This window comes from Marmota flaviventris, chromosome 11, assembly GCF_047511675.1.
Source record: "Marmota flaviventris isolate mMarFla1 chromosome 11, mMarFla1.hap1, whole genome shotgun sequence".
In the NCBI taxonomy this organism is placed as follows: Eukaryota; Metazoa; Chordata; class Mammalia; order Rodentia; family Sciuridae; genus Marmota; species Marmota flaviventris.
Genome location: NC_092508.1, coordinates 18,870,986 through 18,886,114, shown reverse-complemented (window position 1 = coordinate 18,886,114; position 15,129 = coordinate 18,870,986). Strand labels below are relative to the sequence as shown.

The following is a 15,129-nucleotide window of genomic DNA, read 5'->3' as shown; positions in this document are numbered from 1 at the left end:
CCATCAGCTGCCACTGTAAGTGGCCCCAGGGCACATTTCCAGCTATAGCAGTGTCCACAGGAACACGTGGGAGACACCCCCACAGACTCCCCCAAATCCCTGAGGAGTCTCTGCAGGGACTGAAGCCCTGCGTGAGCGTGTGGAGTCTAAGACGGATAGAGAATGTTGTTGTCATGATTTCATTTGTGCTCATAATCTAGGGATGCCCTGGGAAATCTGGGCAACGAAATTACGTAGTTTTTAAAATTAGATGACAACAAGATATCCCCAGGCATATCAGTTTCTCCAAACTGTTGAGGCTTTTCATTATCAATAAACAAAAATGTATTAAATATTCATAATATACTTCACACTGCGGTTGGTTTGGAGACATGAGATAAATATATATATATATATAAAATCACTGCCTTCAAGACATGGAAGAGGAAACAGCCAAACAGATGATTGACTACAAACCCCATAACAACCCTATGCAGTGTGTCTTCCCAGCTGGATGTGGTGGCTCGTGCCTATAATCCCAGTGACTCAGGAGCCTGAGACAGGAGGATCGCAAGTTTGAAGCCAGCCTGGGCAACTTAACAAGACCCTGTCTCAAAATTAAAAAAAAAAAAAAAAATAGGGCTGGAAATGTAGCTCAGTGGTAGAGAGAGTGTTTGCCTAGCATGGGCAAGGCCCTGGGTTCAATCCCCAGTGCCAGGGTGGGATGGGGGGACAAAAAAACTCCTGGTTGAAAGCAGAAAGAAAATGGAGAGTTAGTCAGCCAGACGAAATGGCTGAGGAAGAGCACCCCAAGGACAGGGAAAGCAGGCCAAGATCCCAAGAGAAAGAGAACAGCCCCCGGGGAACTGACAGCAAGCGACTCCCAGTGACTAGCATTAAGGGTTCTGGGGCACGTTCTGAGGTAATGGGGCTGCAGAAGTAATAAGGATCAGCTGCAGGGACACAGTGTGCCCAGCTCAGAGCTGTACCCAAGGGCAACAAGGATCCTTGAAGGGTTTTACAAGGAAAAGAAGGTGATCAAATTCACATTGTGGAAAGGTCATTCTGTGAGCAGAGTGGAGGGTGAATTGAAGAGGGAAAGGCGTGAGGCGGAGATGACTTCGTGCTCTCAATCAATCCCCATAACAACCCTATGCAGCGTGTCTTCTCATTATGCCCATTTTACAGATGATGAAACAGAGATGCAGTGAGATTAGAACTCCCGCCCAAGGTTCACAACTAGGAAGCAGCTTCTAACTCAGCCAACCCAGCTCCAGAGCCCATGAGCATTGCATGAATGTTTTTTTTTAATTTTTTATTGATTTTATTTTTTTTAATACATGACAGCGGTGGAATGCATTACAATTCTTATTACACATATAGGGCACAATTTTTCATATCTCTGTATATAAAGTATGTTCAAAGTATGTATATAAAGTATGTTCAAAGGCCAATTTACGCCTTTATACATGTACTTTGTGTTTTTTGCATTACAATTCTTAATACACATATATATCACAATTTTTCATATCTCTGTTTATATACAAAGTACGTTGACACCCAATTCAAGTCCTCATACATGTACTTTGGATAATGATGTCCATCACATTCCACCATCCTTGCTAATCCCCTGCCCCCTCCCTTTCCCTCCCACCCCTCTTCCCTATCTAGAATTCATCTAATCCTCCCATGCTCCCCCCCCACTCCACTATGAGTCAATCTCCTTATATCAGAGAAAACATCAGCATTTGTTTTTTGGGGATTGGCTGACTTCACTTAGCATTATCTTCTCCAATGCCATCCATTTACCTGCAAATGCCATGATTTTGTTCTTTTTTAATGCAGAGTAAAATTCCATTGTGTATATATGCCACTATTGTACATTGAGTGTTCTCTAATGTCATGGGATAGTGAGGAGGAGACAGACAAGAGCAACACTGAGGAGAGGAATGCCTTGCTAGTAGGAACCAATGGGAACAGGAGACACCGGCCCCTAAGGCACTAGCTGAAGCTTGGGAGGCAGGCGGACTTACCCTCGGGAGAGGAGAAAGGCCCAGGGTAGAAGACTGGGGAACACCCATATTTGAGGATGAATTGAGATATAAAGCAACAAATGAACCAAGAGAAATTTATGGGAAATAAATTCAGTGACACAGAGATCAAGGTAAGACCCACACAGTCAGTTTTTCACTGTAGTGTTTAAAAGCATACTATAGAGCCTGGGGGTGTCCCTCAGAACTAGTGTGTTGACTAGTATGTGTGAGGTCCTGGATTCAATTCCCAGTACCAGGAAAAAAAAAAAAAAAGTGTACAGGAGGCTGAGAGAAAATATTTAACATAATCAACAAACATTCAAAATGTAATACTCCCATAATATATAAAAAGCTCCTGCAAATCAATGGTAAGTGGGACAATCCTACACAAAGGGAAAACAGAAAAGAATTAGTAGCTCGAAAGAGAAAAATACAAACCTCAACCTCACCAGCAATCAAAAAAAAAAAAAATTTAAAAAGTGATACATCATTTCCTGTTATCTAATTGGGAAAACCATTGACTGTGTACCATGCTCAGAGTGAATATACAGATTACAGGCCCTTTGATAAACTGATGATGGGACAGTAAATTGGCACCATGTTTTTGAAAGTCAATTTAGTAGTATTTATCAAAATTTAAATGTACACAAGTATCACCCACCAAAATTATACCTGAGCTGCAGAAATACTCATACAAGTTCCCAAAGGATGTTCATGGTAAGAACCTAAATACTCATCTATAAGGCAATTATCAAATAAATGATGCCTACTCTGGCTATTGTGTAGTCATTGAAAAGAATAAGATGGATCTATAGGGGCTGGGGTTATGGATCACAAGTAGAGCACTCGCCTGTCACGCGCAAGGCCCTGGGTTCGATCCTCAGCACCACATAAAAATAAATAAATAAATAAATAACATTTTTGTGTCCAACTACAACTACAAAAAAATAAGTATTAAAAAAAGATGGATCTATATATACTGATGTAGAACAGATCCATGAGGCATTGTTAAGTATAGAGCAATCGAATTAATAAAAAATATCTTCATTTATTAAAGAAAGAAGGAAGAAAAATATATGTTTGTGTTTGTATGAAGGAAAATCTGGAAAGTTCTACAAGAAGCTATAGAGAGTCATTTCCTTGGTGAAAGATATGGGTGAACAGAGAAAGGGAAAGGATCGGAAGGGAGACTTTTAAGTTTGACTTTCTATGCTTTTTCTATTGCTTGTATTTTTTATAATATGCATTGCTTTATTTTTATAATACTAAAGCAGTTCAATTTAAGAAAAGGTTTACTGGGTTCAGCAGCCCAGCTGCGGCTGGCAACCTTAGAAAAAGCTGTTTCAGTGGAGTGATAGGAAGGAAGCCTGCTGCAGGATTCATTGAGGAGGAAACAGGAGGTGAGGAAGCCAAGGCAGCAATTGCTATTTTTTGCACTAAATTTGCCCATGAAAAGGAGAATACAGCGGAATAGAAGGTCAAGGGCTCCCAGGATGGAGAAAGGTGAGAAATTGAGAAAGACATAAGCAAGCTCAGAGCAGAAGGGAAGGAGTCCTTGAGGGACAAAGGGGACAGAAGCCAGGATCCTCAGAGAATGGGTGAGGCAATGGATCCCCCAGCTAGGGGAAGGGTTGTCAAGAAACAGCAGAAGGAACACTTTGTGCTGACCCTCTAAGAAAGGAAGAAGCTGTTCATGCAAGTTCAGGCTGGCAGCTGCGGGGAAGCGCGCCTGCATCTTCCCTGTTGAAAAGGAGGTGCGGACTCAGCAGTCCGAGAGGCAGACCTCCACCTTCAGGCTGGCAGGCTCTCCGGGAGCCATTAGACAGGAAGGAGTGGAAATTCCCAGAGCTCATCTCAGAATCACCAGGTGGGACCTTCGCCTGGTGTCAGAGTCCTGGGACACCTCGCCACTCCTCTGTGGGACATCCCTCCTGGTGAGGCTCTGCGCGTCCTTCTGGGCAGCCAGGTCAGAAGTCTCCCATGAAGCCTGCTCCACTTTCTTCCTGTCCAACAGCCCTGCCTGCTACCAAGCCTTGAGTCACAGCAAGGGTATCAGGGGCCACTTCAACTACAACAGCTGCGTGGAACAGCTGCAGGTAGGTGAGCTGTCTGGTCTCAGGGCTGCTAGGGACATATTTCTGACAGAAGGGACCTGGAAACTTCAGCCCTTCCCTGAGGTTGTTAAGAACTGGGGTGAAGAATTGCAGGACTTTAGAGTTCAAATCATTGAGTCTTTGCCTAGACGGTGCCAGAACTTTGCGCAAAATGAACGTGTTTCCATCTGTCCTGTCCAATATGATAGCTACAAGTCTCATGTGGCTACTGAGCACTTGAAGTGCATCTAGTATAATCAAGGAACTGAATTTTTCTATTTTATTTTAATTAATTAACATGAAATAGCTACATGTGACTATAACCACCATCCTGGATAGGGTATAACTGGAACAACCTTCTCATCTTTCAAAGGATCACCCAAGGCCCAGAAAGAAGTGACCTGTCCAAGCTAACCCTGACCATTAACAGCAGAAGCAGGACAGAAGCTTTTTTTAAAAAAACATTCCCTCATGCATACTCATGTGATGGGATCCATGACAATGAAACCAACCTAAGAGACATCAAGAAGTGGGCCACCTGGGAAATGTCCAGTCTGGCACCCCCCCTTTTTTTTTGGTACCAGGAATTGAACTCAGGGGCACTCAACCACTGAGCCACATCCCCAACCCTGTTTTGTATCTGATTTAGAGACAGGGTCTCACTGAGTTGCTGAGCACCTCGCTTTTGCTAAGGCTGGCTTGGAACTTGCGATCCTCCTGTCTCAGCTTCCGAAGCCACTGGGATTACAGGCATATGCCACCACACCTGGTCTGGACCCCTTTTGGCACCATAGTATTTGGTTGTCTGGGCCAGAGAAGTACCTAATCCAGCTGAGGCCAGGATCCAGCTCCTGTTACATCAGACAGAACACAGGACTTGAGAGCAGATTAAAAAAAAAAAAAAGTTTTAAAAACTGCTTAAAACCCTGTTCAGCCACCTCATTCTAAGTAAAGTCTTAAGCTCTTAAGAGTCTTAGTTTCCACATTCAGAAAGTGCCGAAAGTGCTGACTTCATGGGGTTGTAATGAAGATTAAAAGATACAATTCTGAAAAGCACTTTGCCCTTGAAGCTAGAACCCAGTAGGCACTCAAGATTATGCTAATTGACCATAGTTGTAGACAGATGCAAATTCAGATGTACATGGGTGTCAGTCTTCAAAGCAGGTTTGCTGCTCTCCCTGGACTGGGGATGGAGTAGAAGAGGCATCATGTCATCCATTAATAAACTAGTTCAATAATAATCATCTTAACAAGAAAATCTAACAGTGTGCTCTGTGTGTGTCCCAAATGCTTTGTGGGTCATCCCTCATGCCATCTTCTTCACAGCCCAATTGGTTGGATTCTACTATTGGCCCACTTCACATATGAGGAAATTGAGATTCAGACAAGGAAGGTAACTTGCCCAGAGTTGCTCACCTGGCTAAGCAACTCTCGTCTGCCTCTCTTCATGTGTAACAAGCCTCTGTCTGGTTTTAGCATCAAATGGCCAAGTGGCATTGCGTTTTCACTAACTTGGGAAAGGGAGAGGTGACAAATACTGAGGACTGTTTGGTGAACATTGGACCCAAGGGTCCTTTCCTTGGGATAGGTCACCTAAATGAGTCGGTTAGGGGCTATGAGTACTCTCCAGGCCCAAGAAGCAAGAGGACAGGGTAAGAGGAGGTGGGGGACTTGAGACCTTGTTCACTGGGGTGGGGGAGATGGGAGGGAGCAGGAAATGAATGTTATATTTAGTAGCAAGTGGAACAAAATGTATTCTCAGTGGCACTCAATATTTTTCAAAAATGTGTTTGAACTTGGGTGATACTTTCACTTTTACCAAAAGGTTGTCTTTCCAAATTAAAGGGTGTTGGCTCAAAGGGCAGGATGGGTACCGATACAGATTTGGGACCCTCAAACTCATTGTCTAGTGCATAAGACAATAAAGAACAGAAACCCCAAAAGTTGGGCTTGTGGTCAGAGCAGATGGTTGGGAGGGGGGCCAAAGATAAGAGAGGTAGGAACCGCCCTTTCCTTGGGGTTGAGGATTCTTTAAAGGTCATGGCATGGAGAAGTCCGTGAGGTTTTGATTCTGGAGGAGACAGAAAACAAGAAGGCTTAGGTCCAGGGAGAAAAGCTACCAGACTCACCAAAAGCTCAGGTTCTATCTCTGCTGATTTCTCTGGAGATGGGAAAGAGCCAGGAGCGGCCAATATCATGGCAAAGGAGAGAGAGAGAGCAGAGTGGTCCTAGGCAAACCCTCCCCCTGTCTGGGACTCACTCATCTCCTCTGTGAAATAGCAAGACAGGCACAGAGACCCACAGCTCCCCCCCCCCAGTATGAATTCCATGAGGCCATCAATCAACAACATATCCAAGAGCTAATCCGGAAATTTATTATTCAAAGACATTAAAGCATCCCGCACCCTCAGGAGCTCCGCCCCTGACTTGAGCAATCCCATCCACCACTCACTTCCTCCGGTGCGTCCTCACCACCACCTCCTTCTCATAGGTCACAGCTGTCCTCCTGGAGGTGTCCCACAGGTGGAAAGTCCAGCAGCCCGGTAAGTCTTGGAATACCTACCCTCCCATGTCTCTCCTCTCTGACCCCACACTCTGGGGCATCTCCCCCTCCCCCTTCTCCCTCAGCCTCCTTTTTCTCTTGCTTTAGGCTTCCCTGTCCCCAAAGGGAGAACTTCTGCCTGCTTCTTACAACCCTCTTCAACAACCACTCAGGGCCACTTCCAACCCACCTCCTTCCTTGGCCCTAGAGCCTTCCAGAACCAGCAGCCTTCCCTGCTCTTCTAGGACAGGGTCTGAGCCTGGGATGGACACTGAAACCAGCATTTGTGGACTATATTTATAGAGAAGGAATGCTGGGATTGTAGGAAAATGCCTGCATCTTTTGTCATTGTTTAAAAAATTTTCCCTTAAGCATTCGGGATCTTGTCAATTCCCCTGTGCTGTTGCGTTTGTGTGTAGCTCATGGGAGGTCATCCCACCCTTGGAGCTTCTGAACTACCTGGTGGGAGTCACCAAGGGGCTGCTGTTTCGGTTCCAGCAGGGGAGCTCCCACTGGGTCACAGAGAACATGACTGGGCGCTCAGTAGAAGCCAGCAAGTTGAAGGGTGTTTGGTTTGTCATTCTGAAATGGGGTATTTCTTTAATTGGGGGCTTAAGGAACAGCAAAAGATGGCAATGCACAAAATTCAGGCAGTGTGAGTGAACTATGCCCAAGAACTTAGCCACATCTCAAGAAATTAACTTATAAATAAAGGCTTTGGGGTGTAGCTCAGTAGTAGAACACATGCTTGGCATGTGCAGGGCCAATCCTGCAAACAAACAAACAAACGAACAAAAAAACTACTTAGCTTAGAAATATGTTTAAAATATGAGATGTGATTTTTTTTAAAAAAAAGAAGCAGTGTTATAGACTGAAAATAATGCAAGTTGAGCCATTTAATCTAGTTGGAATCCTAACTAGATCCTTACTGGCCCTTGCTGAGCCTCTCGGCCTCAGTCTTCTCACCAGTAAACATCATAGCCATTTGTAATGACCAAGGGCAACTGCATACCTGTGAGGTACAAAGCAGACCTCAGCTGCACCTTCCCTGAGGCTGACCCTTTAGCCACCAGCCCAACCTCTAAAGAATGGTAAATGAAAAAACAAACACCAGCAACAAACATCCTCCCCAGTCCCCAGGACTGGAGGCCACTGGCCTGTCATGGTTTTCTTTTCTGACTTTTGGACCATCCATCCTGACTTGCATGGTCTCCCCCTGGGATCCTCAGGCCAGCCCTGGATGCCCGGGATGGTGACCTCACCGTATCCCTGCCGTCCAGCTGAGCGCTAGCTGGTTGAGAAGGAGGACTTACCCAAGCAACACATGCTGCCACTGCTGCCTGTTCTTGTCAGCTGATCTCTGCAGCAGCCCCAGCCCCGCTTCTCACTGCTGCTGCCCATGAATGGGGAGGCTTGCCCTCAAAGCGCTCTGCACCCGCCATGCTCTGCATTCACTCTCAAAGGTGGTTCTCTTCTTGTTCATTTGTTTCCTTAAAAAGCATCTTTGAGGGGCTGGGGGCTCAGTGGTGGAGCACTTGCTCTCACGTGTGAGGCACTGGGTTCCATCCTCAGCACCACATACAGATAAATAAACAAAATAAAGATATTGTGTTCAACTATAACTAAAAATATTTTTTAAAAGCATCTTTGATTTATCTGCTCTTAGAGGTGACCCATCTTTAACCTCATGACTTCCTTGGGCTTAGCTCTGATGAAACTTGCTCTTGACCTTGGTACTTCAGAGCCAGCAATTTCCTTTCAGGTCTTGCGGATCTTGCTGGCCCAGCCAGCAATACAACCTTCTTCTCCCACGGCCTCCCACCCTCCCTGCCAGACAGGGCCCCACCCACCTCATGACATTTTTTTAGGTTCACGGATTGATTGAATCTTCTCTCTCCCTGTGCAGATCTTAGAGCGCTGAAGGCAATTTGTCTGTCCCCTCTCTCTTACAAGGGAAATAATACCTTCTCAGGGAATGAGGGTTAGGAATTCCATCACTCTTTGGGGAAAAAGGCATTATTTTTCCAGCTTCTTTTACTCTAACTCAGCTTTCTTCTTTGCTACATATGATTTGACAGAGATTACCTTCTGCAAAGAGAAACGCTTCCTAGGACTTTGATTATCGTCATCATTTTAATATTGGTATTTGCTTTGTAAGACAGGATACTCTTTGGTTAATCTTTTTTTTTTTTTAATTTGAGATGTAATTCACACAGCACAAGTCACCCATGTAGAGTGTATAATTCAGGGGGTTTTAGTATTATAACACTATTGCTACTCGTTTCAAAATACTTTCATCACCTTATAAAGAAACTCTGAACTCATTAGTATCCTCCCTCCCTCAGGCTCCTGGCAATTACTAGTCTATTTTCTGTCTTTATCAAATTGCCCATTTTGGCCATTTCACAAACAAGGAATCATAGAGTATGAAGCCTTCTGTGTCTGGCTCTTTTCACCGAGAATAATGTCTTGAAGCTTCATCCATGTGTGATGTATCAGTGCTTCATTCTTTCTTATGGCTGGATAATATTCCACTGTATGGATATATTTCAGTTTATTTATTCATTCATCCATTGATGAACATTTAGGTTGTTTCCACCTTTGGGAAATCATGATAAATGCTGCTATATACATTGTGTACAAGTTTTTGGCGAACATAAATTTTCAGTTCCTTTGGGTCTCTACCTAGTATGGGAATTGCTGGACGACATGGTTTAGCTCTCTGAGCAAATGCTAAACTGCTTTCCAAAGCAGCTACACCATTCTAAATTCCCAGCAGCCATGTACAAGGGTTCTGATTTCTCCACATCCTTACTGTCCATCTTTTTAAAATTATGCCCAGTTTAATAAGTATGAAGTGCTTCCTGGAACTTTTTACTCCCTGATCCTTCTCTAACACTGGGTTCCATCTGGGGGTAAGTTACAAGCTTGACTATGGCCATAGGTTGTAATTCGCTATAAAGAAGTGGAAAGACGGTGATCTATGTTGTGATTTCAGAGGAAGCTAAGTTGGTAGCTGGTTTGCTTTGGATTGTCTCTTCTTGGAAAACTGGGATAAGATTTCCCCAAAATCTAGACCTCTGCTGTCCCCATAGTACGGGCAGAGCCCACAGAGGAAGACTAACTCTACAGGGAACAGAGGAGCCGGAGATGGAGGAAGGTGCACACCAAAGGACAGATGGAATAGTGTGTCTCCACCTGTCTTCTCTATTTCCTGACATCCCTGCCTTTTATTCTGGGAGCACAATACTGGCACACCCCTACAGGACAGAATATGGCTGCCTGGAGCTCTCCAAGTAATGTTATGTCTCCATCCACTCGGAGAACTAGGCAACCACCAGCCTATCATTTTTAATATATTTTTAAGCTATACATTCTCCCCGGTCTGACTTCCTTCCTCCCAAAAGAGAAATGCTGGACCTCTTTTTTTTTCCCCAGTACCACGGATTAGACCCAGGGCTTTACTATAAAACTGACAGATGAATCCCTTTGTTTAGCTAAGCAAGTTCTCTACCCCTGAGTTACATCCCTAGCCCCTTTTCAAATTTTATTTTAAGGTAGGAGTTCACTAAGTTGTCAGGCTGGCCTCAAATTTGCAATCAATCCTCCTGCCTCAACCTCTAGAGTAGCTGGGATTACAGGTGTGCATCACTGTGCCCAGCTTAATGCAAAGACTAATTAACTGATTTAAAGTTTGTTCTAGCCCAAGCCTTCTGAACTTCCATGCTGCTGTGATTCAAATGGTCTTTCCATCTTGCTTCTTTGAATCCATGCATTTTGATGAATTTCTAAGTTTTCAAAATGAATTAATAAATAAAATTAGTTAAAGAAAGCCAAATAAAGGGATTCATCTGTCAGTTTTATAGTAAAGCCTTGATCTTGGCCTGCTTACTCCTGAACATTAAGAACTGAAGGGGCTGGGCACAGTGGCACCCGCCTGAAATCCTAGTGGCTTGGGAGAAGAGACAGGAGGATCACAGGTTCAAAGCCAGCCTCAGCAACTTAGCAAGGCTGTAAGCAACCTAGTGAGATCCTATCTCAAAATTAAAAAAAAAAATTTAAAAAGCGGGGACTGAGGATGTGGCTCGGTGGTTAAGCACCCCCTGGATTCAATCTGTGGTACCAAAAAAAGAGAGAGAGAGAACTGAAGGGCATCTCACATTTACAAATGTTAAATATCCAGCCTCAATAACCAAACTTGTTCACCACTGAGGGACCCAAAAAAGGACTCTATATGCAAAGGAAAGTTTCAACAAAGTTTTGGGTGATAGCAACGTTGTGGAAAATGCCAAGAATTTTTCTCTAATATTAAAGGAAACTGTAAACATTTCATAAAGTGTACTATATACTTGTCTCATAGCCTTACTTCTCCTATTATTTACCAATTTGAAGTGAAAGTTATTTCCATGTAACTTGCAAGCCAATGCAAAAGAATCCTTCCTCTCTTAATTTCTTGTGTGGGTGGGCAAAATCTTGTGGGAATGGGGAGACTTATGTGCAATAACCCTTTTATCTCCTCTCTAGGCAGGATTTAGATTTATCTCAAAATGGAAGGATTCAGTTGGGAGAATTACAACTTGGACGATATCTTAGATGAATTATATAGTAATTACAGTTATGGCACTGGCCTGCCCTCTATCCTACCAGATTCTGCCCCGTGCCGGACAGAATCCCTGGAAATCAACAATTATGTTGTGGTCGTCATCTACATTCTGGTGTTCCTGCTGAGCTTGCTGGGAAACTCCCTGGTGATGCTCGTCGTCTTATACAGTCGGAGCACCTGCTCTGTCACCGATGTCTACCTGCTGAACCTGGCCATGGCCGATCTGCTCTTTGCCCTGACCTTGCCTATCTGGGCAGCCTCCAAAGTGAAGGGCTGGATTTTTGGCACAGGCCTGTGCAAGGTGGTCTCATTCCTGAAGGAAGTCAACTTCTACAGTGGTATCCTGCTACTGGCCTGCATCAGCTTGGACCGCTACCTGGCCATCGTCCACGCCACACGCACACTGATCCAGAAACGGCACTTGGTCAAGTTTGTATGCTTAAGCATGTGGATACTGTCTATGATTCTATCCCTGCCTATTTTAATTTTCCGTAAGGCTGTCTACCCACCCAATTTCAGCCCAGTGTGCTACGAAGACATGGGTAACAGTACAACAACATGGCGGATGGTGTTGCGGATCCTGCCCCAGACCTTTGGCTTTGTCATACCACTGCTGGTCATGCTGTTCTGCTATGGCTTCACCCTGCGCACCCTGTTTAAGGCCCACATGGGGCAGAAGCACCGGGCCATGAGGGTCATCTTTGCTGTTGTGCTGGTCTTCCTGCTCTGCTGGCTGCCTTACAACCTGGTCTTGGTTGCAGACACCCTCATGAGGACCCACTTAATAAAGGAGACCTGTGAGCGCCGCAAAGACATTGATCAGGCCCTGGATGCCACGGAGATTTTGGGTTTCCTCCACAGCTGCCTCAACCCCCTCATCTATGCCTTCATTGGCCAAAAGTTTCGCCACGGACTCCTTAGGATCATGGCTACCCATGGCCTGGTCAGCAAGAAGTTCTTGGCCAAGGAAGGCAAACCTTCCTTTGTTGGCTCTTCTTCAGGGAACACTTCCACCACCCTCTAAGACTGCCTGCCTAAGTTGCAATCCTGGGGGGTCCCACCTTTCCCTTCAGTGTGACAGATATCTAAGCTGCATGTGGTGGTATCCACATCAGTGCGTAGCCCCTCCGTTGTGGTGACAGGAAGAGCATGGCTTAGAAATCCTGTCCTGGTATTTCACTCCTCTCCATAATTATATGCTAACTGTTAGAGCTGATCCATCCTACAGCTGGACCCAACACACTGTCTTCTAAGAAGCACAAGTCAAAACTGCAGTGAGATACTACACAGCACCCATTTAGGATGTCCATTATCAAGGAAAAAAGCACAAGACAAATTAGCAAGTGTCAGCGAGGATATAGAGGAACTGGAAGTTTCATGCACGGCTGGTGAGAATATAAGATGGCACACCACTCTGGAAAGCAGCCTGGCAATTTTCCATAAAACATTAAACATAGAATTACCACATGATCCAGAAATTCCCTTTCTAGGTATGTACCCAAAAGAATCAAAAGCGGAGGCTTGAACAGATATTTGTGCACTGATGTTCACAGCAGCATTATTCACAAGAGTCAAAAAGTGGAAATAACCCCAAGGCTCATCAACAAATGAATGGATCAACACAATGTGAAACATACATACCATGGAATATCACTTGGTAATTAAAATAAATGGCGGACTCATACATGTTCCAGCGTGGATAAGCCTTGAAAACGTTATGCTAAGGGAAATAAGCAAAATACAAAAAGGGACAAATATTTTGATTCTACTTATATGAAATACCAGGAATAGTCAAATTCACAGAGACAGAAAGTAGAATAGTGGTTACCAGGGGAGGGAACAGAGGGGATTTATTGTTTAATAGGTCAGAGTTTCAGTTTGGGATGGTGAAAAAGTCCGAAGATGGACAGTAGTGATAGCTGAACCATAATGTGAAAGTAATTCATTCTGCTAAGCTACGCATTAAAAATGGTTAAAATGGGGGTTGGGAGTGTAGCTCATGGGTACAGTGCTTGCCTAGCATGCATGAAGCCCTAGGTTTTATCCCAACACCTGAAAAAAAAAATGTTAAAATGGTACATTTTACCTCAATTAAAAAAATAAAAAAATGCTGAGCCCAAACGGCACTTTAACCACTGAACCGATGATGGAATTATCTACCTGTAATTTCTTGTAAAGTGAGATTATTAAATATCTTTTTTATAAGCTACTTTTTGTGGGGTATTTATTTCGTTACTTCCAACCAAAGCATGTAAACTGCTACATGTAGGGATGAGCCAACATCCCGAGGGAGGGCGTTTCCAGAAATAAATCCCTTTGCTGGCTACTGGGTCCATGGAGAGAAGGCTGGGAAGAGATGGAGCCTGGTCTTCCACCCCACATGCCCAGCCAGCTCAGGCCCCCTGCTGCTGAACATGGCTCATCGGAAGAAATATGTTCTGAGATCCTCAGGGCTCCTCAGGGCTCCTCGGGTCCTCGGGTGACACAGGAGTCAGGAGCGTTGGGAATGGGTCTTTGGAGGTGCACAATGCTGACCCGACTGGGCTCAGGAAGGCAGGGAGCTCTGGGTGAAGCAACAGCTCCCACCGTGAGACTCCCTCACACTCTCCTTTCTCCTTTCCAAGGCACACCCTCATCATTCAGGGTGTGACAAAACAGTGCCACTACAGAATGGGGAAGTGATTTATAGTCTGTCCTACGGAGGAAATAAAAACCAGAATCAATATTCAGTGTGTATTGAGTGCTTGCTGTGGCAGGGAGTTGGGATACAGCAGCGCCCCAAACAGCCCTGCCCTGGCCGAGCTCACTCTCACAGGGCTGGTCTCTGAAAGGGTCTTTGACAAGAGGGGCTCTGGCTCTGAGCAGCCTGTTAAGAGAATCAGAAAGCAAGAGGGATGGAAATCCCACTGTCCCCAGCAGCACTTCCTATTAACCACAGTCCAGGAGCCGGCAGCGAGGCAGGAGCAAAGCTCTGGGCTGGGGGCTCAGAGCAGGCACTTCCACCGTGATTCATGAAAGTGCTTTTCCTATTGCATTCAGCAAACAGGATTAATGCAGTGTCAACAGTCCCTTGTCCTGAACTCATTCTGTGCCAGGTACTGTGCCAGGTACTTAGGAGCAAGCGTGACTCAGAGGCTCCTCTGATTCAGTAGGACGTCACCTATTTACCAAACAGCCCAGTTGCCCTAGGGACCAGTGCTGTTCTGCCTGGGCAAGACGGCCAGCCAGATGGCTCCCTGAGATGACTCTCCAAGGGAGGAGGCCAAATTAGGTTTCACTCTTATTCCAGGACCCTGCTCTCTGCTCCTCTAACAAGGCCTGGAGGAAACACGGTTCTCCAAGGAAACCAGAAGGTGCAATGAGCCCAGAGAGACGGGGGCTGAGATTAAGTTGCATTTATGTGGATTCTGGATGTTTATCCCAGTGTCTCTCTGTGTCTCTCTCCCTCCCTCCCTCCCCCGCACCCTCCCTCTCTTCCATAAGAACATTCTTGGTACAAATAGTTTCGCAGCCAAGTCACCACTAGGACAGGGCAAATCCAGAGCTGCCTTTGAGTTATTATTTCCTTTCTTACCTCCCTCATTCCTGGGCCTGAGTCCCACTGTCTGAGGGTTCAGTTCTGAGCCTAGATCTGCCTGCTCCAAACTGGCCTTTCTAGCTTATGACATAGTTCCTCCACTTGCCTAACACCTGCTGTCTTCTTTATCCATCTTCCTGAATCAATAATACCTCTCCCCACCACAATCCCCAGTCTCTGCAAGACGGATTCCATTTTGTTCATTAAATCAAGACAAACTCCTGTCTAGTTGAGGGGACATTAAGAAGTGCCCCTAGTTTACGTGTCACGTTAAAACTCACCGTGTGCAGACCCACATGGAG

General features: G+C 45.0%; 1 protein-coding gene across 2 annotated transcripts; it reads left to right on the top strand.

Moving 5' to 3' along the window:
- The first annotated feature begins 6,554 nt into the window (after positions 1-6,554).
- Positions 6,555-13,459, top strand: Cxcr2 (C-X-C motif chemokine receptor 2). 2 transcript variants are annotated; one of them, XM_027942051.3, is made up of 2 exons: positions 6,555-6,648; positions 11,172-13,459. In XM_027942051.3, exon 2 carries the CDS (start codon positions 11,195-11,197, stop codon positions 12,272-12,274), a length of 1,080 nt encoding a protein of 359 aa, XP_027797852.1. In that variant the 5' UTR covers positions 6,555-6,648; positions 11,172-11,194; the 3' UTR covers positions 12,275-13,459. The 2 variants fall into 2 exon arrangements, with proteins under 2 accessions (XP_027797852.1, XP_071475742.1); XM_071619641.1 differs by having other exon boundaries at positions 6,625-6,648; positions 11,176-13,459.
- The last annotated feature ends 1,670 nt before the right edge of the window (positions 13,460-15,129 follow it).